The 25584-nt window shown below is 42.6% G+C and overlaps 1 protein-coding gene across 2 annotated transcripts in view; it reads right to left on the minus strand.

Annotated features, from left to right (window-relative positions):
- Nucleotides 1–1001: 1001 nt before the first annotated feature.
- Nucleotides 1002–25584, minus strand: part of PCDH19 (protocadherin 19) — a 133208-nt gene continuing 108625 nt past the window's right edge. For both annotated transcript variants that reach the window (XM_035113430.3, XM_035113428.3), the window contains exon 5: nucleotides 1002–2581. In XM_035113430.3, the coding sequence (XP_034969321.1) occupies nucleotides 1989–2581 (593 nt within the window). In that variant the 3' untranslated portion in view covers nucleotides 1002–1988. The remainder of the gene's footprint in view (nucleotides 2582–25584) is intronic.

Consider the following 25584-nt stretch of genomic DNA (forward strand, 5'->3'; position numbering starts at 1 on the left):
ACACCCAGAGGATGAGTTTTTTACTAATGCTAATTAACATGGGTGGCATCCTCCACCCCCTCCCGTTTTATACACACTAAAAAGTTTCTTGGGGGCCTAAGAGTAAAAGTGCAAGCCCTATTTAGTTCCCAAGGAAGGAGGGAAGAAGAGTACTCTACACTGTACGGTATTTCAGAATATTAGGGGGTGGGGAAATGGAATAGCCATGAAGAAGGACCACTGTTTCTGGAGCCATCACAAATGTCCCAAGTGAAATTACAGTTTAGGATTGCAATAAAACAATTTGGACTTCATCCATCTGAAGTATGGAGCACGCCAAGAAAGTGGGTGGTCTGCCGAGCTGTGCCCATGTGACTGTGATTTTGAAACAGTGGACAATGTAGTTAAGCAAAATACTAACTTAAATATATATAAGTGGGACCGCAAGGCCATTATTCATGTAAGCATTCCACACTGCTACATATAAATGGGTGTAAACATTTGCTGGCCTGCTCTTATGAGGTGTTAGAATGTCAACAGCACAGTTGCCTAGACCAGCCATATGGAAAATGGGGTGATGAATGTGGTAAGTACATTTAAGTAAGTCATGAAATGTTTACACGAGTAATGATTTAACCTATAGCCCACAACATACATAAATTAGGCCTTTAAAACATCCTATTCTCCTGGTTCCTAGATAGGTAAAATAAAAATGGGAGATTTGCAGCAGGAAACCAGCATGTAGTTTTGGAGAAATAATGTCATATTCTTCCTTGAAAAGGAAAAGGGTGGGAGGGGGGAGAAATTGATCTCATAAAAATTTCAAGACAGTGCATCTAACAAGTGCAAATGAGATGCTAGGTAACCCCTAAAAGACCTGGGGAAGAAACATCGCACAGTGGTGGAGATAGTATGTGGTACAATCATCTGGCAAAATGACAAAGAGCTATGACAAGATTGGCTCTAAATTTTGCAGTTTCTCCAGGTCTTAAGATTGTTTGTTTGTTTGTTTGTTTGAAGAAAAGAAACGAAAAAAAGAAAACAAACTTGAAAGCATTTCCCATCACTAGACATACAGGAATTTGCAATATCAAATACGATAATAGTACAGAGAAGCATGTGGCAGCAAAAGGTTTCCAAAGGCAGGGGTGTTCACAGCAAAAGAGCAACATCTTAAAAAGTACAAATTAGGCTCTGGGTGTGGGATGAGACAGAAAATTCACCAGCCACAGTCCATAACTCCATGGGGTGCGAATGTACATTTGGAGATGTTTGAGCATAGAGCCCCTTCCAGCATGGAACACATTGAAGTGGCCCCGTCTTGCACGTCAGAGCTCCCACAAGTGCACCAAAACTGCCGACCAGGGCAACCCAATCTCCAGTTTGCCATGGCAAACGAGCACCCCATTCCTGAAGTTTGGAGGCATGACAAGGGTAGTACTAAGGGGAAGAGCCATCTCAGTGGTTCAGCATCTCCAGGTAGGGTTAGGAAAGACTCCTGGTCTGAAACCCTGGAGAGCCACTGCCAATCAGAGTAGACGACAATACTAAGCTAGATGGACCAATGGTCTGACTCAGTAGGAGGCAGCTGATTATGTTCCTAGAGATTACTTGAAACTGAGGTGTGTAGTGTGGTTTTTCCTTTAGTGATTTTTGTTGGGGGTTTTTTAGATTCAGTTCTTCATATAGAATGCCATTTCATAATAAGAGTTTTTGAGCTACAAAAATATATAAATTCAAAATACTTCATAGATAATACTTCCAACCACTGAAATGCCACTTCTATCATAGTGGGGAGAAGCTGAAGAATGGTGCTACTTTTACTTAGACCAACACCCCTGCTGCCTGTTGAACCAAGTGGGATTGTCACATTAATGATAGCTTCACTTTTTTATAAACAATACATTTAGGGAAAGCTTTTAAATACAGCGAATTTGTGAACCATCAGTAAGCCATTAGAAACAATACACACATCCAGTACTGTTGTTTCCTTTCCTTTACAGTGCAACTTAGAGTACTATGTCCTTTAGCCTCTTCACACCAGGTGAGTCCTTCTCTCTACATTCTTGCAGAAGAGGGTTAATCTCATGCATGATATTTTCACTGTCTGCACCCCTCGGCTCCGCCTCAATGGGCCGAGAAGGGCCATTGTTTACAAACGCCTCCAGGTCGCGACTTCCTGGGCAGTGCATTACGTTGTAGGACACTGATGGTTTGCCAGACAAGGGGCTCTTCAGGTGGATAGGCGACATGATGGGGCTGACAGCTTCACAACCATTCCCTGCCTCCCGGACTGCACCGTTTACCTTTGGGCTACAGGTGGGCGGATCCACTGTTCTTTTACCTTTCGAGTTGACTGGGCCCCGCTCCTCGGAGACAGGTTCACTCCCCTCTTTGCCAAATGTTGCAAAAGTTCTCTTTGTGCTACAGTCTTCGTAAAGCTCTGTATCCACAGTGGTAGCTTCTATGGAGAGGGACACGACATTCCTTCCATGCTCGGGGGATTTTGCTCGGCTGGGCACAGGGTTCCGGGGCATCCAGCATCGGTCAGAATGGCCAAGGATCCGGCACTCTTCCCGGCAATGAAATCCTTCACTCTGATCTGTAGAGGGAAAGACAAAGAAGGGCAGGTGATATATCATGAGCTGCTACACCCAATCCGAAATGTTCACTTGCTGAGGCTTAGCTCCAAGACCTATTGATAAATGACACTACAAGGAAGAATGCAGAGAAGAAACTTGTTCTCAAAATTGCCAGCTTGGAAGATTTATTGCATTTTATCACATTTCAGAAGGCAGGTTCCTTCTTCTGGGGAACAATCTACAAATAATTAAAAATATAAAAGCCAACTATTGGTGCACAGGCACAATCATACACAATGCTATTAAAATATTTGAACCATTTGGAATATATGTAGTATGTAAGAGATAGAAAAAGTATTATTATTATTATTATTATTATTATTATTATTATTATTACTTCTTCCCAACACCCTTACTAGGTTGAGTTCACTACAAAATTATATATAATTATAAAACAAACAAAACAACTATAAAACAAGAGAAGTGTAAGTACAATTACAAACTGTTCCATATATAAAAACACTTAAAACAGGACCAGTACAGATGTAGACTGGGTTATAAAAAAAATCTAGCCATCATTTAAGACCATTATATCATCAGTAGTATGAGTGGTTGGGACAATGTACAGTACATCACATATCATATCATCATATCATATCATATCATCATATCATATGAAAAACACACTTCCATCTAGTCACCAGACCCAGAAACTGCTTAGTTCCAGTAAGGTTGTCTTATGTGCCTTCAGACAATGCCCTGGGAGTAGGCGTATCTACACCACAAATCTCGAATTGCTCGAGAGTCATGCTCTCTGCACAGAGAATCTTGGGAACTTGATTTCTTATTAGTAGTAATTGGTTGAATATGACCACTTGGTGCAGACAACTAAGTATACCTGAATACTTTTGGTCAGATACATATGCCTCTGATGTGGTTTTAAAAAGAAAACCAATTAGTGGGTATAACTACACCACGGATAAAGTAGTTCAGCAATCATTTCTTCTCCCAGGGAAATTATTGGAATTGCGATTATGTAAACCACAGACAGGCAACTTCAGCCCTATGGGCTGAATGTGGCCCCCAAGTGCTCCCTATGAGGCCATTGGGACTCTCTCCAGCACTGCTCCACACACTTTTCAAGGGCTTCTGCCTGGAGGAATGTCTTGTGACAGTGCCTCTTGCTTGCCTGAATGGAAGTGGTGGGTATATAAGAATCTCTGACTTTTGCATGGCTAGAATACAGTCTTCTTGCCATACAAAGGGAAAAGTTGTGTCCATTGCTCTTTTGCCTTTGGTCCCAACTGCCACTGACATGTGGCCCCCGGAAAGTTGCACTTGCAGGAATGCAGCCCTTGAAAAAGGCTCCCACACACACCTACTGTAAGGGGTGGAGAAAATGAATTACCTGGGAATCCATTAACAGCTAAATTGGCATAAAACCTACTACCTACATTTGTAGGGTAGATTTCCAGGAGAACTGAGATTCTGCCTATTTTTAATCCCATATACACACCTCTTGTTTCTATAACAAGTAGTAGACATTGGCAAAGTGACATTTTAAAGGGCTGTTTTTATCGCAGTGGGTTTCTCTCCCCTGCCCCCACTTCTATTGTTATTTTAACAGGTTGAAGTTCAGCCTCCAACAGGCTAGGTGTCGTTCAGAATTTCTGCTGCTGCCTCTATTGCTATCAGAACAAAAAGCTGAAGGGAAACACATTACGATGGGAAATAAATTAAACCACGTTCAGCCTGCGTGGCTGGCTGCGTAGGAGTCAGCATTTTCTTCTTCCTATTGCCAGCGCTAAAAGGCATTGTGCTTTAAACCTTGCTCGACATGAGATATCCAAGTATAAACTCCACACCAGGCGATGAATTTTGCTGGCTCCTCTTTTTATACTTTAGTTGATTTGTACTTGATTTCCAACAGAACTGCAATGGTGTTTGTAGGCACCTAGCAATCTGAGAGGGGCTATAAACAAGTATTCTGCTCAGATTCACCATGTAGCCAGGTATTTACTCATAGCAGGTGATGTGCCACAGTTACTTAGGGGCGACTAAATGATGCTTGTTTTACTACTTGGCCACAGTATGAGGATTAACAGAACAGAAGTTAACTTTGTGAGCTCTCATGATTGCTAAAGTATTTAACAACAACAACAACAACAACAATTTATTATTTATACCACGCCCATCTGGCTGGGTTTCCCCAGCCACTCTGGGCGGTTTCCAACAAAATATTAAAATGCAATGGTCTGTTAAACATTAAAAGCTTCCCTAAACAGAGCTGCCTACAGATGTCTTCTAAAAGTCTGGTAGATGTTTTTCTCTTTGAGATCTGGTTGGAGGGTGTTCCACAGGGCGGGTGCCACTACCGAGAAGGCCCTCTGCCTGGTTCCCTGTAACTTGGCTTCTCGCAGCAAGGGAACCACCAGAAGGCCCTTGGCACTGGACCTCAGCGTCCGGACAGAACGATGGGGGTGGAGACGTTTCTTCAGGAAGGATAAATATCCTAGAAGGATAAATATCCACTGTCCATGCATTGGTCTGAGCACCTCATGACCCTGACGACATTTGGACATATTGAATATAGATATCAATCTCACACGGAAACCTATTTGGCCATCTGGAGACTTTATATTCACTTATCTATTTAATTTGAGTTGCATGTACTGACAGTTATTGTTTCCATAATGTGAACTAATACTGTATATTACTGTATATTACTGATTTTACTTTCTTGGGCTCCTTGATCACTGCAGATGGTGACAGCAGTCACGAAATTAAAAGACGCCTGCTTCTTGGGAGAAAAGCAATGACAAACCTAGACAGCACCTTAAAAAGCAGAGACATCACCTTGCCTACAAAGGTCCATATAGTTAAAGCTATGGTTTTCCCAGTAGTGATGTATGGAAGTGAGAGCTGGACCATAAAGAAGGCTGATCGCCGAAGAATTGATGCTTTTGAATTATGGTGCTGGAGGAGACTCTTGAGAGTCCCATGGACTGCAAGAAGATCAAACCTATCCATTCTGAAGGAAATCAGCCCTGAGCGCTCCCTGGAAGGACAGATCGTGAAGCTGAGGCTCCAATACTTTGGCCACCTCATGAGAAGAGAAGAATCCTTGGAAAAGACCCTGATGTTGGGAAAGATTGAGGGCACTAGGAGAAGGGGACGACAGAGGACGAGATAGTTGGACAGTGTTCTCGAAGCTACGAACATGAGTTTGACCAAACTGCGGGAGGCAGTGCAAGACAGGAGTGCCTGGTGTGCTATGGTCCATGGGGTCACGAAGAGTCGGACACGACTAAACGACTAAACAACAACAACAACATTACTGTATTAGTATTAGTGGTAAAGGTAAAGGACCCCTGACAGTTAAGACCAGTCGCGGAGGACTCTGGGTGTTGCGGCGCTCATCTCACTTTACTGGCCGAGGGAGCTGAGGTTTGTCCACAGTTTTTCCGGATCCTGTGGCCAGCATGACTAAGCCGCTTCTGGCGAAACCAGAGCAGCGCTTATCTACTTGCACTTTGTCATGCTTTCGAACTGCTAGGTGGGCAGGAGCTGGGACCGAACAACGAGAGCTCACCCCGTCGTGGGGATTCGAACCGCTGACCTTCCGATCAGCAAGCTCTAGGCTCAGTGGTTTAGACCACAGTGGCAGCCATAGATGTATCTATATTTTATTTATATTAATTATTTTTCCCCTCCCCCTTTCTTTTACTTTTTAAATTTGCAAATAAAAAAATTATTCGTTTTTTGGTTTTGGTTTTTGGACAAAGGAACAGGGCAAAAGAGGGTATGAATGGCTAATTATCCATCAGCCCAAATGCCCTCTGAAAGCTAGTTGTTATATTTAACGTGCTCTATAGGAAGGACAGCAAAGGGTACATTGGAAGTGATATCACTCCACATGACAATGCAAATATAGCCCCCCCCCCAAAGCCATAGGAAGTAATTTAGTATTGTGGGTGTATTGTCACACACCCCTTCTTCCAGACCAAAATGCCCTGTTCTGAACAACAAAGCAGCAACCATAACCCAAACATGGAGCTTGACTTCACATAGTCTCACAATGTTTTAGTGAACATACAAGAGAACATTAAATAGTTCATGCATGGCACTTATCAAAGAGAGCCAATAAAAACAATTTCAAAAGGACTTACATGTCCCTAGAGGGTGAATGCCTGATAAAACTTCATGAACATAGGTTAAAGGTGGGCATCACAGCTCTGTAAGCCTATTGAGTTTCCTGACCCTCTGAATAATGTATTATGCATTTCATTTTCTGCTAATGAAGTGCTCCTAATATCTCTATCAAACTCTTGGAGATTTCCATCCTAGATGCAACCAAAAGGAGCATCGACAATTGTCTATATGCATTATCCTGTGGTTACTTGACATTAACAATAAAGGGCACATAAATAAAGGAGGCATCCAAGGGAGGAAATGTTGTAGTAAAGGGTGACTTCAATTACCCTCACATTGACTGGGTAAATGTATGCGTCAGTTACAAAAAGGGCCGGAATTATCAAGTGACCCTAATGGTTGTGCCCTAGAACAGCCAGTCATAGAACTGATATAAGGAGGGGGAACCTGAACTTCATTACACATATCAGGGTTAGCCTCTTGCCACCACAAGATGCAGTAACAGGAACTGAGTTGGAGAGCTTGAAAAGGGGGTTTGAAATAAATTCATAGTGGGCAAGGCTAATGACAGCTACTGCCAGGATGGCCTTTTACAACCTCCAGTGCCAGAGGCGGGCATGGCTGTGAATACCAACTGCTGGAGAACATGAGTGGAAGGTCACTGTTGTATTCTTGTCCTGCTTGTGGGCTTCCCATAGACATCTGGGTGGTCCTTTTGAATGCCATGATGCAGCAAGGCTCTCCGTACATTCTTACAACCTGGACCTACCTCAGTAATAAAGCACGTGCCCAATCCCTAGTATCTCCAGTGAAAATGATCTTGGGTAGCACAGAACAGGTGAAACCCTTGTCTGAGCATCTGGAAAGCTACTGTCAGTGGGGGGACAATACTGTATTGACAGTCTGACTTGGTATATAGGCAACTTCCAACTGAAGCGGGGGTTACGTACCAAGGCACCACACATTTAAGTGAAATTGCATATATTTGAAACACCATTGGCAAAACCTGCAAACACCCTCTTTTGTGACATTTTCAGGTCACTTCCAGGTTCAGCACGATGTGCTTGTGCACAGACATGCACCTATTAGATGTGCCTAAAACAGTCACAGCCTGTACGCTCTTTCCTAAGTGCCTAGCATGGCTGAGACAGAACCCATTTCATTTGACCATACCAATTCTTGACTAAAATATTCTTCTTTGGAATTCAGTAGTATCTTTTAGCAAACACTCTCACCTTTAATTAGCTACCTTCTAGCTCCATCTCACTTTCCTTATTTTCCATAACATTAGCCAAAGCCACAATTGAATTACACCTTCAGAGTTTGATGTATTGAACCTCACTCGCACCTTGCAAACACACAGACCTTGGTATCCACTCAGCCATAGTGGTGGATCCCAACTGTCTGAGGAGATAGTTCATTTGGATGCTTTGTTCATCTGTGTATGTAACTCATGCTTTTCAGCTCAATTTGTATTTCCACCACATTCTAGCACAAAAAGGGGGCTAATAAAAATTCTTGGCACATAGCACAATGCAGCAAAAAAGGGAAAAGGGAAAAAAGAGAGAGAGAGCAGCTTTAGCACTTATAGGGAATCAGCTTGTAGAAAAGAAAACCTTAAGGAAGTTGCAGAAGGCAGGGAGACAAAAGAGGAAGAAACCAAGTGGATGGAATCTTGCATCTCTAATGCTCCTCTCTCCTTCACAGCAGCCACCACATCATTCAAGTGGCAGCAGCAAATGACTGTGGTCTGGGCACTGCTGACCCTTCTCATTCTCAGCAAATGAAGCTGCCAGACATGCAAACACACTGCTTAGAAGTGTTTAAATACTGGTGCCCAGTAAAATGATGGCTTTGCTGTTTTCAGTTCTTGAGCAAAAACAAAGGATTGAATGTGTCTATCTTCCTGTTCATCCGCAAATGAACACCTGAAGTCAAGACCATGATAGTCTAGGATTTTGCACAAGCGTGGGATTGGGTATTGCATGCCTCAATCAGCATCCTGGTGATCGTTATGTATCAATGCATGCACCTAGTACTTATGACTGTGAAGACCTGTGTGTATTCTAGCATTCAGCATAAGCATGGGACTTGGCACTGTATGCAGAAATCTGCATACTGATAAACTTTGTTTGCTTTTAATGAAAGCTTCCAGTCCAACTGCAAATGTGGGGGTTAATAATCAAAGCTAAGGGGGAGGTGGTTTCTACTGGTTAGGAATTTGTTCTACAGTACTATGTGATACCCCTCACAATAATTAGGAAATTGATGGTTAGTGCTCCATTCAGGCTTCTTTGTATACTCTATGCAGGAGGCAGAATTCTTCTCCCCTTCCCTGATGTTTTGTTTATTTTTTGTTGGAAGCTGCCAAGAGTGGCTGGGATAACTCAGTCAGATGGGTGGAGTATAATAAAATAATAATAATAATAATAATAATAATAAATACTATCATCATCATCATCCCTCAATAATATTCTTCCTCAGTGCAGACTAGGCAGGGCAGCAGATCTAAAGAGTGGCAACAACAGAGCTATTAGTTCTGGGGATAGAGCCTAAAGCCAAAATCACATTTAGTCAAAATGCATTGGGTTCAACGGTGGCTGGGATTGCCAAAAGTCTTTTCTCCCAGACAGCTTCCCCCTTTCCTCCCCATTTCATTATATTATTCGGCAAGTGCATAAAGCTGAATATACACAAGTTAAATGTCTGTAAGTTTCAAGTTATCTGTACTCCATTGATGTTGCCAAGCTGCCATTAGGCATCCTTTAACCACTTTCTGTTTTTGCAGCTCAGATTGGGAATTGCCTCAAAGTGACAGATCCTAGGATTAAACAATGTGTGAGAGCAGCAGACTCACTAGTTTAAGCCCAGAGCTCTGTGCTGAGGACGGCAGAAGGCAGGTGACTGCCTACTGGTGGGCCACTGGTTAGTTTATGCTGGACCACGTAGTTCTGGAATTTGCACCAAAATTTTTTTTAATGCTGTACTAGGTGGTACTTGGTCTGATCATGCAGAGTTCAGAATACACCACAGCAAGTGCACTGTTTGAGATTGGAGGGTATGCACTGCATAACACCTTAGTTTTGATTTGTCAATGAATATGCATGCGCATCAGAGATGAGACAAGTCCACTCTCCACTCCAAGGTTTAGAGACCCTGGAGAAGTGGCTGAACTGCAAAGAATGGCAATGCTCGCAACTCACACTGACATTTTGACAAGACAGCCTGAAAAGTAAAAAATGGACAGGGACAGGGATTAAGAAATGGGGGTTGTCCTTGGAAAGTGATGGCAGTTGCAGCATCTGTAACACTAGTCCTAACCTTTTGCAAAATCAGCATGCCAACACACACCACAATAGTGGGAAGCAGCTTGATTTCTGCTTGTATAACAGACGTACCACTGCTGAATGCAACCATATAGGCATGCTCTCCTAGCAACTGTGAGGCTGTCAATCTCTCCCTAAGCTCCAGTTAGACATATGCAAGCTCTGGTACTCATCCTCTTCTCCCTTGATGGCTCGCCCAGAGCCCTTGCAGAATTGTCAAATGTAACGTTGTAGCAGGGGCCCAAAGGGCCCCAATTAAGTTAATAATGTAATTCCCTATAAATCCTGGAATATGCTTATATTAGTGCATTATGGTAACCTGTTGCTTTAAAGAAACTGATGATTCAGCAAGAAGCCGTCCCTACCGGGATAGAAGGTCAGCTAATACGTAAATCACAAAGAAGCAATTCATAAACTAGAACATAAATTGTTACATCCACACGTAACACAGGTTCCCATACATGCAAACTAACAATATGTAACAGATCACAGTAAGAATCAAAGTTTAGTTAGCAACGCTTATTGCGCATGTGTATTAGATTAGGTAATGACGTACGTATTAAATATGAAATGAGGTGATGAATATTAAATATTAAATGATGTAATGATTTATGTGATTGGTTAAATTGAAATCCTTTGTCTAAAATGTTATAAATACCCCTGCCTGGCCTTTGGGCGGGGTTGCAGTATTCCGAAATGATTCGACTGTAACCTTATTGCTTAGCAATAAACAAAATGGACTCCTAACTCCTCTTGTCTCTGAGTTTTATTGGCTAACTCAGAAGATAAGCCATTTTTGGCTTACAACAACGTGATCACCCCTATGAAGTAAGCCAAGATCTTAAGAAACAGCAAATTTTACTCCATATATTATTGTACATAATCAAAACACAACTTTTAAATGCAAAACCTTTCAACATATTAATAAAATTAAACCAATTTGGATTCCTTATCCACATTACAGGAGGCAAGCTACGTCCTTCTCTGTCTTCTAACAAAAACATCACCTTATTGTGTTGAAAGATTTTGTATTATATATCCTGCATGTTTAAGCAGTCCATGTATAATAATATATTGAGAAATATTTGCTGTTGCACGGGGTGCTGTTGTTCTTATGGTCATGACTTATAGATTGTATGTCTGCATAAATTCACCCACCCACCCCATACGGCCTTCAGATTCCCTCATCACAAAATTTGTGGCTACAGGTCTGGCAGTTGTACATGACAACCCTGGGAATGCATATTTTAAAACATGGTCTGAAATAGTGGCATAGGGGTGTGGTTGCTTATATAGTTTTCAGTGAGAGAATAATATGAAAGAGGAAGCAAAACAAAACAAATTATGATACAATAGAGCATATTGGTACGGTATTTAAGTAATGCAAGTACAGTAATTGTAAAATTGTTAACAAGACATTATATTTTTCATAAATAGCATGGGTGTCATGGGTGTCTGTGTGTATTAGTAGGAAAGGGGGCACCCATCTGCACTATACTCTTAAAGCAGTATTATGCCACTTTAAACAGCCTTGGCTTCCCCAAAAGAATAATGGGAAATGTGGTTTGTTAAGGGTGCTGAGAGGAGACCCCTATTCCCCATACTGAGCTACAGTTCCCAGAACGGTTTAACAACCAATCCTTCTTCCCATGGTCAAAGTTTAAAGCAATTCCCATCCTGCATGAAAAGACCACAGTTCAGCCATCTGTGGCAGAAATACCATTCTCTCTCTGAGAAGTACAGCTAACAACCCCAAGTGAGCCTGGTTTTTCCAACCACCTCTGTTCCAACCTCAAGGGACTGTCACACCAAGTAGCTAATAATGATCCCCAACCACAGACATGTTGTGTCTGTATTGATTCGAGAAGGTGTGAGCCGTGAGGCTTTCTGAGATGTATGCTGGCTGCAGAGCTGCCAAATTGCTTCACAGAAGTCTTAGGTAAAAAGGAGTAGCGAGGAACTCTGGCGCTTTCCCCACCACTCACCTAAAGACAGAATGAAGCCCATATCGTTAAAATAAAGAAGCCGGAAGGGGCGGGAAGGCACAGAGGGAGGCAGAAGGCCCAGCTCAGAGGTGCCCCAGAGATGAAATGGTTATTTTCTGGGAAGATTTTGGAGCAGTGCTGATAGGAAGTAGCAAGCAGGAGCAAAAAAAAAAATCATGTCGGAATTGCCCGCCGTTAGGCCCACAGTGTGTGCTAAGCTCGGCTGCCTGACGACTGCAGCTCCCCCTCGGTTTCACTGCATTTACAGAAGTCTATTACAGAAACACATTACTAGCTCCCTGGGTAAGCTGTGGAATGGGGTGGGGGGTGGAGGGAGTGAACAAGCCTCCTCTGACAACTGAACACTACACCAGGCCAGGCTTCAGGGTTTTGTTTTTTTAAGCCTCTTATTCACCCAAACAGATATGGGTTTAAACTGGAGCCAAGACTGAAAACCCAGAACTAGTTTTCAAGACCAGGCGGCACTTTTCCTGGATCATGTTAACAGAGAAATGTGAGGTGGGTTAAATAAGGAGAAGATGCAAGTGCAGGGTGCTCGTTTCAAAACAAAACAAAACAAAACAAAACAAACTCTAGCTGCCTATTGCATTTTCATCACCAAAGAGCACGTGGCCTGATCCTACCGGTATGTACATTTGCTTAGAAGTAAGCAAGTGGGACATGCTCCCAAATGGGACTTGAATGGGACTTGCTTTCAAGAAAATGTGCACAGGGTTGCTTTCTTAAAGAGTAGCGCAGGTGGCTATCCCATCCCCTTTTATCTGCTCCACAAATTTGTGAGGGAGGCTGCTACTGAGCAGATGAAGCTAGTTTAATCAGATCAGGAAAACATGACTGTGGCTCTAATATCTAAGAGGGTTTTCACTTTCAGAGGGCTACAAGAAATATGCTTCTCAAAAACTGGTTTCAAAAGAGCAACTTGAAATAGGGAGGACCTGAAATTACAGTTTGGGGGCAGGGAAATGGTATGCAAATTATTTCATATCAGCGCAGCAAAATGTAAGCAAACTGCAACCGCTGGAAACAGTGGGCTGTGAGCAGATGTAGACACCTACACTGGAAGTACATGATTCCCAACAAAGAATCCTGGGAACTGTAGTTAAGGGCCTTTGGGGACTGTATCGCTGTGTGGAATAAACAATGATTCCCATGATTATCTGGAGGGAAGTCGTGTTCCTTATTTCACCACTTCCATTTCCAAAATGTCAGCTTTCCCTGCCAGTATCTTCATATGGAAAAGGAGAGTTAAGGCGGCCAAAACATTCTCATTTGATGCAAATGAGCCCATATTAGATTTGATCTGACCTGTTGGATTCAGGTTGAATCAAAACCAATTGCCTCACAAAAAGTTATTTGTTTTGCAAAAGTAAATTGGTGTTATTTCCAGCCCTGTTCTAAAGTTCGCCTTATCACGATCACTACTGTTACCAGGAGCACAATGAGGCCTCCCACCCATGTAAGCTACACTACTACAATCCAGAAGACTCTCCCCAGTTTCTCCAAAACTTACAAGGGGAGGCAGTTTCAGTGGCTCATGGGGGGGATTAGACCCTCTGTAGTTCCCACTGATACTTGCAATCAAGACCATCTCACTGCAGTGTTGTTGGAGAGGCACTGGGACTCTACTGCAGCTGCTGATTTTGGATGGAATAGGGAAGAACAGTAGAGAGGGAAGGACAGCTCTGATAGAACGAATTCTGCCCAAAGTTTAGGAAGCCTTGCCTGATTCACAAGTGGGCTTGGGGTAGAGGGAAAATGCATAAAATTAACATCCCAAGCCTTTCCCCACACCATTCTAAAAGTTGGCACCATCACTTGTTTTTAGAGCATTGAGACCAATATGGCCTTCCTCTCTGAATTCAGCCTAAATGTACCTTACCTTTCTACGGCCACACTTAGAAGAAAACAGTTCTGACTAGGCAGGGTTAGAACTGCACTGTGGCGATGTAAGTAAGTAAGTAAATATGCCTGCCATACAAAATTGAAAATGCAGTAGGAATCACTAGCTCGGCTTATGCATTCTGCTTGAAGGACACACCGCTGTGAATTCTCATTTTATATTACATCCGACTCTGCTCTGGAATAGAAAGGAAGAACAAAAGTACCCAGTGCATGCAATTAAAATATGCATCAGCTGGCATTTGGGTGCTATATGACCACATATACTTCCATATATTTCGAATCCAAATTCACTGTAGCCGAGCACACAACAAGATTGAAAGACTGACCTGCTCAGCTCTCATAAGCAATTGAATTATTGGTGATGGAATCTCCAGCACGAGACACAGAGGCAAAGTTGAAACGCACTGAGGTACAAGTGCTTAGGGATTTAATATCACTGATAAATGCTCTGATGGCATGTATGGTTATGCAGCCTGGGCAATCACAATAGACCCCAGAGCTTCTATTTTGCGGAGAGAAGCACAATTCATTCCAATCTATGTCAGAGGGATTTTGAAGAGGCATATAAGTAGAAGCCATTTGGACTATTTCATACTGAGGGGGAACTGAAGCAGCTGGGTCTCTTGAAAATGGAAGAGAGAGTGAGCATGCAGAGAAGGCACAGGTGTCTGCCTGATTTTGAGCATCATTGAAGAAAACCAATGCAGACAAAACTGTTCCTTACTCAAAGTTTTGCTTAAGACAAAACAAGCTTCAAGGAGAATTCTGGATGTCACGTGCTTACATGCAAGATAGTTGGCACACTAACAATACAAGCATTTATGCAGGAGTTGCCAAGTGTTTGGAGCAAGTGGGCACATTTGAAACGATGAAAAAATGCTGCAGGTGCCACAAAATGGCTGCCATGGGGCGACAGGAGTGTCGTAACACAAAATGGCACCCACATCTGAAAGAGCAGGCTAAGAGTCAGGACCACAAAATGGTGCAAGCATGCCTGCCCCCACCCCTCGTAAAACAGCTGTGACTGCACTCCCAAATTTTCACCAAAATTATTCTGCTTTTCACCACTGCCCCCCCCCGGAAATGGTCAAAGAAAGCAACAATACTGCTGTAACTATTCAGTGACCATAAGCACCAACCCTTCTCAAAGTTCTGAAATTTCATCAGCCATGGTTCACCTGATTCCAAACTCGCTTCAGCAGCCATAAGCAATCTGCCTTATTATGAGGTCAGACTGCTTGTTCATCTGGCCTGCTACTATTTACCCTGGCACAGTTCAATGTACAGTAATGCTAAAATAAACAATGGCTTAATGTAGGTGCACAAGTGTGCAGGCTGCCGGAGAAGAGATTGCCACTGCTTTGCTCTTCCTCTGCTCCTGCTGCTCCTGTTTGAAGATTCAAGATAGATAAAAGAAAGTAGTTCTTCATGCAGCACACAATTAAACGGTGCAAGTGGTTCCCATAGGAGGCAGTGATGGCTGCCTACTTGGATGGCTTAAAAAAAACACTGGGCAAATTCATGGAGGGCTTTTGATGGCTACTGGATGGGTTGGCTGTGCTCTGCCTCCCCAGCTGGAGGCAGGGATGATTCTGAATGCCAATTGCTGGAAACCACAGGAGCTGAGACTTCCCACAGGCATCTGGTTGGCCACTATGAGAACAGGATGCTGGACTAGATAGGCCATTTGGCACAATACAGCAAACTTTTCTTACGTTCTTACATTTACTGCTTTGCAGTGAGCAATGGTTTGCCTTAGCATCTCATCCAAAACCAGGCTCATGGTTTGTTTCCTTCAGACAGACCACAAGCCTGTGTTTAGACGGCATGCTAAGCCAAATCATGGCTTAACACACAGCAGCAGCAGAGGACCAAAGCAGAAATTATCTCCTTCCCAGGAGCCTGCACATTCGCAGAATGTGGTTTGGCATAGTGTTATGAGTGGCATAGTGTTGTGTGTGAAATTAGTCTCTGAGTGACTGCAGCTTTCCATGTCCAAGAAAGATGTTTATTGTCTGATTCATGTTCCTTGTAACTGAAGATATCAGGGGTTGAATCTTGGGCTCTCTACATAAAAGGCATGTAGAATCTACCATCAAGAATTCTACTTAAAAAGAAAACGATTCTCAAGGCACTGGAATGCTGGGTAAAATTATAGAGCAAGATTCTTGCTGACTCCAGTTATAAAGGCTGCTCCTGATGTTTCAGGTGCCTATTGTCTGGGGACGGGGGGTACGGGACAGGGCTCAGACTTAAGCGGTGTTAATATATAGTTTTGGGTTGACATATGGGTCTATATATATGGATCAATATATAGATTTGAATAAGATGTACTGGTTCTGCTGCTATTTAGATTATTATCGCTGTCTTCATTTGTATTGCCAGGCCTCATTACAGGGATGGGGAATTTATGGCCCCTCCAGAGATTGCTGGAGACTATAGCTCTCACCATCCTTAACCATTTTACATGTTGCTAAAGCTGAAACAAGTTAATCTGCATGGGCATATGTTTCCTGTCCCTTTCTTAATATGAATTATTAGCAGCTTGTTTCATCTTAGAGTATTTTTAGCAACATCAAATGTCTAGCCTATTAATATTTGCACGACTATTTAAATTGGCTGATATTTCATAATTGCTTGCAAATTGTCTTGAAATATTGCATCATCATCATCATCATTTGCATTTCTATAGCACACCCTCCATCCAAAGATCACAGGGCAGTTTACAATATTAAAATGCAAAAAATAATAATGCACACAATAATAACAAAAACGATAATCCCACACGCTGTTTAGAAGGCTGTGCATTGTGTTTACTGAGAGTTAGCAGGCGAACAGCAATCTGGTGGTCTGTGTGCAAGTGCAAAATCACAAAAAGTCAGGGAAATGAAGAAACGCCCCCCCCCTTTCAAAAAAACTGGCGAGGAAGTCCGTAGACCTTTCCAGACGCCGGTAAGCAAAGCGGCACCTTCCTTACCGGCCTCTGGGATGCTACCAGAACCCTCCCACCTCCTTCCCAGAGGATGGGAAGGAAGACATCACCATACAACGGCTCTGGGAAGCTGTTGGAGCCCTCCTGCTTCCTTCCCAAAGCCCTCTGAGCACTGGGTGCAAGTGGGGAAAATAAATAAATAAATGAAGAGAGGAGAATGGTGGGTTTCCCCAGTTCTCCATTTATTTATTTCCCTACCACCATCCGCATAAGGTTGAGATAAAGTGAGCCCAACTTGCGGGCTTACTGTATTTGGTTATGTGCATTTTGGTTATGTGTATTTTTCTGAGTTTGTGATCCACTTTCGGCATGCAAAGAAAACAATGACAATGAAGAAGAGGACCGGAAAATGGCTAGCTAGGTTTTGTCGCCCCTAATTAGGAATGCCTACCTACAAGAGCACAATGCCACAGTGAAAATTTGGTGCATTTTTTTTTTTTTTTGCACCCCCGTGGTGCTACTGCAATCAGTACAACACCATGCCTGGGTACGAGCAAACAGCACGACTGTTAAAAAATTCATTTCAAAATCTTCCTGGAAGCTAATAAATTTTACAGCAGTTTCAAATCCTTTCTCATTGCAACAAAGGAAAGCTTAGTTCCAGACAAATTAAAAGTAAATTGATTGCCTTAGGGGAATGTATTCAAATATCACTTTTCCATGTTAGAAATCTCTTTCCCTAAAATGCCGAGGAAGGGAAAAGGGAGAGAACGAACCACAGCAATGGTTTGGAAACAGTAAATCATTAAATCCCTGTTTGCAAAAATGGATAGCAAGGGCCAGGGCGGGGGGGGGGGGGCTATCAAACTTAAAATAAAATGCAAATATGTCACTGGGGTGCAGGCCTAACATTTGTGCCTGAATTTATGAATAATAAATATGAATAAATAGTAAACATGAAGGGATCAAACATTGCATTCAGTGTTCACCCACATTTATCCATCTCTCCCAGACAGCATCTGGAAAGCAACTTTAAATTTTATTGTGTTGGGGGCCTTGGGGATAGGAAAGCAAAGAAACCATTCTGCAACAACTCTGTACAGTGGTACCTCGGGTTACAAACACCTTGGGTTCCAAACACTTCGGGTTACAGGCTCCGCTAACCCGGAAATAGTACCTCGGGTTAAGAACTTTACCTCAGGATGAGAACAGAAATTGAGTGGTGGAGGCGTAGCTAAAGTGGCACCTCAGGTTAAGAATGGTTTCAGGTTAAGAACGGACCTCCGGAACGAATTAAGTTCATAATCAGAGGTAGCACTGTATTTAAACTTAGAGGCAGTTAACACAACCTTTTTCTTTTTCTTTTCTAAGAAGCCTCTGACCCCATCCATCCATAGTCTACCCATCCATCCATAGTCTATCCATCCATAGTCTACGTTGGGAAAATGTAAATGATCACAGATATAGGGAATTGTTCAGACACCAGCACTATTGCATCCCAGCAGTTGTAATAACTTTAGGAATTGGTGCCCATGCTCCCCGCCTTCCCTTCACATCCCTCTTTTTGTGTGTTTCACAACTTTTAGATGATAAGCCTAAATCAGGGCCTGAATCCCTTCTCTGGCAGCCTTTTTAGCAAGGTAATAAGTCCCACTGAATTCCATGAGATTTACTCCCAGGTAAGTGAGCACAGGACCACAAATCAAGCTACTACACTGAAATGAAATGGAAGCATCAGAAGGGGCGTCTTGTTTGCTTTCTTTTCTCCCTCCCTGTACTTTTAAACATTGAATCATACAATACATAAAGCTGGCAAACAATGACAAAAGGAGAGAGAGAGATACATACATCATCCTTGATCGATAAGCAATGTTCATAATTCACAATCTGTAGCTCTGTTCGCATCGCTGCATTCATGTGACAATTTGGTCCGCTCTAACAAATCATACCAAATTTGAACTATATTTTGTAAAAATTGCAGCTTACTTTAATTGTTTGAGAAGTTCCAGGTCCTAGAAAGCCATAAATCAATGCCAGGAGCTTCTAGCTGAAGCTAATACTTGACAACCAACAGCTTAGCAGATTCTAGAATGCTTGGGAAATTCGATCATCATGAATTCCGGGTACAAAACGACTCAATCCACACTGCTCCAACTAAATGTGCAGAGAGCAGTTTAGCTATCCATTAGGTTTTGCATTCATGAATATTCTGACACAGAGCTCAAAAAGGTATCATTATGTCTTTCCAAAATCTGCATTTTTGACAAAGAAAAACCATTTAGCAATGAAATGAGCATCCTCATATTCATATTAAGAAAACACCTTCACTATGTTGTTCTTGGTGCTTAAAAAAGGCAAGCCTACCCACACATATAATTTTATTATGTATATTTGGGGGGGTACTTCTGGATTTATTCATATTTTGACAAATTTTATATTTTTAACGTTTGATTTTATTTGTATTTATGTGTGAATGTTTTTCATTGGTTTATGTACGGTATATATTTTGTTGATTGTGCAGTATATAAAGCTTGTTAAAGCATTAGAAGAATGCATATCTTGAAATAAAATGCATGTGTGTGTGTGTGTGTGTTTATTTAAAAATGCAGATTGATGTGGAAACATGGCAGAACGGACTAGTGAATTAAAAAACACACGTGGCGCAGAAGAGAAATAAAATGATTCTACATCCCTCGTTTGATCTAATAAACAGGATACTGCTTATGTTTCTTGAGAGAAATAGATTGAGACAGAGAGACATATGTAATGCAAATGAGCATTTCGGACCAATCTACATTTTACATCTGCATAACAAATTGATTGAAGCAGGAATGCCTTTAAGCAGTCAGAAGTTTTTGTTTCGTTTTACTTTCTGTGGAAGGTTCTTGGTTATTTATTTATTTATCAATCACAGGATGGAACGAAGTCGGTGTACAGTGGTACCTCTGGTTACGAACTTAATTCGTTCCAGAGGTCCGTTCTTAACCTGAAGCCGTTCTTAACCTAATGGGGCCTCTCGCTGCCGCCGCCGCCGCATGATTTCTGTTATCATCTTGAGGTGAAGTCCTTAACCCGAGGTACTATTTCCAGGTTAACGGAGTCTGTAACCTGAAGTGTTTGTAACCTGAGGTATTTGTAACCCGAGGTACCACTGTACTTGGTTAGTGAACAACCCACTTGCTTAGCCATCCATACTGAAATGCAAGTCACCCTCTGTGGATGGATCATTGCTTGCTCATAAATTAAGAGGCTGCCTCTCTTCCTTATCTCTCCACACGGTTTAATGTCAGGAGACAAGATGGGAAAGAATTACTGCATAATATTTCTCACCTCTTAGACTTCTCCATTTGCTAATCAGAGAACCTCAGGAATATAATCCAGGCATGGCTTCCCTTTGGATAATGCTTAGAAGATGCTAATAGCAGGGGAAAGTGGCAAATACATCTCACAGCAACTCAAGACATCTCTCTCTCTCTCTCTCTCTCTCTCTCTCTCTCTCTCTCTCTCTCTCTCTCACACACACACACACACACACATATATATATATATAATTAAACACAATTTGAACTGTTCCACCGTTTCAAGAAATGGACAGAGTTTGGGCCAAAGAAGCAGTGGTTCAAAAAGAAATTCTTTTAATAGGGAAGGAGGGAGAGAATTTGAATTGCACTAATTTATCAAACAACCATCAAACAGGCCCAAGGTCTGAAAATCCAGCTTGGCGGGAGCGGAGGCATGGGGGGTGGGTTTCCACTGTGATGATCCCGCTAAACTTAAAGAGGTTAGATCCGCAGCCTGCAGAAATCACTGTAGCCCCGTAAAAAGCAGTGGAGCCGTGCACATTTACACCAGGTATAACTCTCACTGGCCTTTTTTTTTCTCCCAGCCTATATAGCCATTAATATTTTAATTCCTTCTTGTTTATTATACTCATGTAGCACATGAAGAGTGACACCTATGGTTATTTACATCCGAGATAATTTTCTCATGACATAGTGGGCAGATAAATAGAAAACAAGAGGAAACAGCAGCTGCTCGGGCTGCAAAAATAACAAGAAAGGTGGTTTATTTCAACAGACAGGATGGCTAAATTTGAACACGAGTCCTCAGCTACGGACTTCAGCATCTCACTGGGTGGCTATGCACAAGTCATTCTTGTTCAACCTCAGGTACCTGTCTCTAACATGGGAAGCACAAGTGGGTTCCTCAATGAGTAAATACAATCTTATACTGTAAGGGGTTTGCTGCTGGTGACACCTTTGGCTGTCCTGCTGTGATGCCAGAGATATGAGTTTGCCCCTCTGCTCCCAGCAACTGAGGAAGTAAAAAGAAACCTGAGCTCAGTTGTAGAGCACACGGTTTGTACGTTAAGTGTCCTAAATACAATCCATGGCATCTCCAGTTTTAAAAATGATCGATTAGCCCATCATGGGAAAGACCTCTGTCAGGGATTTCAGAGAGCTGCTGACAGTCAACACTAAAAAGCTGAATGGAGAAATAGTCTGACCTGGTTTATGGCAGGAGGAGGAAAGAGGAGGAACTGGTGAGAAATGAGGAAGGGCAAGAGAGGGGTGAGAGCAATAGGAAAGCAGCACCCATCTAAAACAAGGATGGGAAACCTAGGGCCCTCTGGTTGTTGTTTGGCTACAACTCCCATCAGCTCCAGCTGCCACGGCAATGGCTAGGGTTGGTAGAAACTGTAGACCCACAACACTTGGACGGTGTGAAATTCTGGAAAGCCACTGGCAGTCAGCATGTCCAGCGGTCGGCAACCTTTTTCAGTCCACCATCCCTCAGACCATGTGGCGGGCGGGACTATTTGGGGGGGGGGGTTTGAACGAATTCCTATGCCCCACAAATAACCCAGAGATGCATTTTAAATAAAAGGACACATTCTACTCATGTAAAAACACACTGATTCCCAGACCGTCTTTGGGCCGGATTGAGAAAGTGATTGGGCCGCATCCGGCCCACGGGCCTTAGGTTGCCTACCCGATGTAGACAATACAGTGGTGCCTCGCTTAACAAACGCCCCGTAAGACAAAACTTTCGCTTAAAGAAAGGATTTTTCTAGCGGAGGTTGCCTTGCTAGACAAATTCGTTTTACGAAAAATTTGTCTAGCGAATCGCGGTTTCCCATAGGAATGCATTGAAATTCAATTAATGCGTTCCTATGGGCAAATTTTTTTTAAAAAAAAAATTCAATGCATTCCTATGGGATTCGCTAGACAAATTTTTCGTTATAAGAATAGACCCGTGGAACGAATTAAATTCGTCTAGTGAGGCACCACTGTACATAGTTAGATGAATCAATGGCAAAAGACAGCTTCCTATGTTCTCCTAAAACTGCCCCTGCATTGTCATGGGAATCCCATGCTCCTTCATATTTGAAACAAAGAGAAAAACTCAGTTCATATAGAAAACGGAGAAAAGTTCATAAAGAGAACAGCAGAAAGGTTCAAGTCTAGCTTTTCCCCTGAAACAATACTCTTGTGTGTATGGATGTTTCTCTTCTTGGGACAACATTTAATCAAACAATGTTTAATGGTGGTATATTATAGAAACAGTCTTGCTACTGGGTTATGGCCTGATGATAGATAGATAGATAGATAGATAGATAGATAGATGATAGATAGATAGATAGATAGATAGATAGATAGATAGATAGATAGATAGATAGATATTATGTACTTATTCCGGCGTATAAGACGACTGGGCGTATAAGACGACCCCCAACTTTTCCAGTTAAAATACAGAGTTTGGGATATACTCACCGTATAAGAAATATGACCCAGCATATAAGACGACCCCCGACTTTTGAGGTTTTCCTGGGTTAAAAAGTAGTCATACGCAGGAATATGTATTTGTATAGAGCTAAGGCTGCTGTGACAGATCAGTGGGGTCACAACAGCATTCAAATATATTGATTTTTTTAAAAAATAGGAAATGGGTCCCCAAGTGCATGTTTGAATTAAAGGGTTTGAAAAAGTTGAAGACTACTATTCTAGTCTAGTCTATTGCACACCCACAAATCTGGTGGATCCCACTGGCACATTCCTAAGCTTGTTGTGAACAGTAGGCCCAACACCAGCTTGCTTCTCATCCTTGCATCATACCCACAGCGAGACTGCTAAATCATCAACGTAGCTAATAGGGTATTCTGTACCAAAGCCATTGTCACCAAGACCGCTTGCATTAATAAGGTGAGCCTTAAGAAGGGGGATGAACTCAATAATCTGATAGGGCTTTTTCATCTCTATCCATTATGATTCTATAGTTTGCATACCCAATTCCCATTAATGCTAATGGGAGTTACTGTACTGCGTGCGTGAGAGAAGAATACAGGCCTTTTGACTTCATTACGGAAATTTAAAATTCATTACCACAGGATACTGAGGGATTGCCCTAAATACTCTCTCTTTGTTATATATTTCCTAGTTAATGCGACCATTTGAGTGTACTGTACCCTGCTGAGTAGGAAACATTTTCTAGGCTGTTTAAAACACATTCTCCACAATTGGAAGCAAGTCTTTTGTCTCCATTTATGCCTTTGACACTGGCTGCCTTCAGCTTAATGGGACCAGAGTAGATAAAAGCAAATTAATCCAAAAGGTGACTTTTTCTATCCTATTGTCAAATCTCATAGATACAAATTCAAGTATTCCTCGTCTTCCTGCGATTCAACACAAGCCATGCATTCAAATCTGAGCTGCAACAATGAATCCAATTATTAGAACATCCTATTCAAAATTATGCGTCGATCAGAAAATGACCGCTTGACTATTCGCATATAAAAAAATACAAAACACTGAAATTGCCAGTGGGGGGGTAGGAAGGGGAAGAGGGGGAATAAGAGGTGAGATTCCAAGGTGCAGCAATGGGGCACACCTTAAACTGGAAAGAACTGGAATTAACCTGCAGAAAATTTGCTCAGAACACTTTTTCTCCAAAGACCTTGGTGCTCTCCAACTAGAAGCTGAAACCTGACTAGCTTTTTAATTGACTTGAAAGGTAGTGTAAGATACATAGTAAAGGTAAAGGGGTCCCTGACCATCAGGTCCAGTCATGTCCGACTCTGGGGTTGCGGTGCTCATCTCGCTCTATAGGCCGAGGGAGCCGGCATTTGTCTGCAGACAGCTTCCGGGTCATGTGGCCAGCATGACAAAGCTGCTTCTGGCGAACCAGAGCAGCACACGGAAACACCGTTTACCTTCCCGCCAGAGCGGTCCCTATTTATCTACTTGCACTTTGATGTGGTTTTGAACTGCTAGGTGGGCAGGAGCTGGGACCGAGCAACAGGAGCTCACCCCGTCGCAGGGATTCAAACCGCCGACCTTCTGATCAACAAGCCCTAGACTCTGTGGTTTAACCCACAGCGCCACCTGGGTCCCATACATACATAGATACATAGTAAGGTATTGTAAATGCTGATGGTGTAAATAAGAATAGTGAGGTAGCAGTAAGGTAAGGAGCTAGTAAGACTTGGGTTCAAATCCCTGCTCAGTCATAAAGCTCCCTGGGTCAGTCAATTATTCTCACAGCCCAACCTAGGGGCGGCCAAGTGTCCTCCTTAACAGAGGGCAGTCCTTCATTTGACAAGCTGGCTTGTCAAGTTTCAGTCAAGTTGTCCATCAACAGTTAGCACCCAGGCAGGATACAGAACAGGGGCGCTGGTCACAGTATCCCCTGCTTTGTGGGGGCTGCACAGTACTTCTACTGAAATTATAGCAAGTATTTATTTATTTATTTATTTATTTTTAATGCTTCTTAATTAGCGCACATAATTTTTTTTTCTTTTTTGCAGGTCAATGTACTTTTTGGCGATCCGTTTGTGGAGATGAGCAAGTGGGCATTATAGCCTAACCAACCTCACTGAGTACCGTAATTGTGAGGGAAATAGCTTCTCGGAATAGGGCAGATTGCAGAATAGATAGGCAAACAGTGAGAACTGCAGGCAGGGGTATTCTGACAGCGTCTCACTCCTGTTAGCAGCTGTGCTGCAGTTTCCTGTACTAACTGCAATTTCTTGACCAAGTGCAATACCTGAGCTGCTGTGGTCACGCTACCCGAGTCCAGAAACAGCCATGGTTTCCATGCCAGCTGAAAACTGATAAAAGGTGCTCCTAACCCACTGCGATAGCCTAATGCGAATTCCTCACCTTAGCAAGAGTCAGTCCAGGGATTTTCTCACTGTTCATGCTCCTAGGACACAGGAAGTGACCTCATTCCAAGTCAAACTACTGGTCTATTTAGCCCAGAATAGTATATTCTGACTAGGAATGGCTCTCTTACCAGCAGCTTTTTTAAATTGGAGCTGCCAGGGTCCGAACCTGGGACCCTCAGCATGCAACACATGTACTTTTCCCCTGAGCTATGGCTGCCGCCTCCTAATTCTTAGTAATCACACTCCACCAGCCCTTTATTTACTCACCCGGCCCAGTAGTAAATATAATGGTGATGTTTTATGCTTGAGGAAGCAAACCTACCATTTCCCACATCTCTCAAAGGCAAGAATATCAACTTCGGGATGGACCGCGCAGTCAAAAGTGTATTCATGGCACCCTTCAATAGCCTGCCTATTGGGACCTGGCAGCCTCCACCTAACAATGGCCCTCTGTTGTCCTTCATTTAAATATTGTTGGGACGACAGCCAAGGCAGAGGGAAGGGAGTGCCTCTTCAAGCAAGATGGGAATCTCTAGTGTCA

This window comes from Zootoca vivipara, chromosome Z2 (genome assembly GCF_965207765.1).
Source record: "Zootoca vivipara chromosome Z2, rZooViv2.hap1.1, whole genome shotgun sequence".
Lineage (NCBI taxonomy): Eukaryota > Metazoa > Chordata > Lepidosauria > Squamata > Lacertidae > Zootoca > Zootoca vivipara.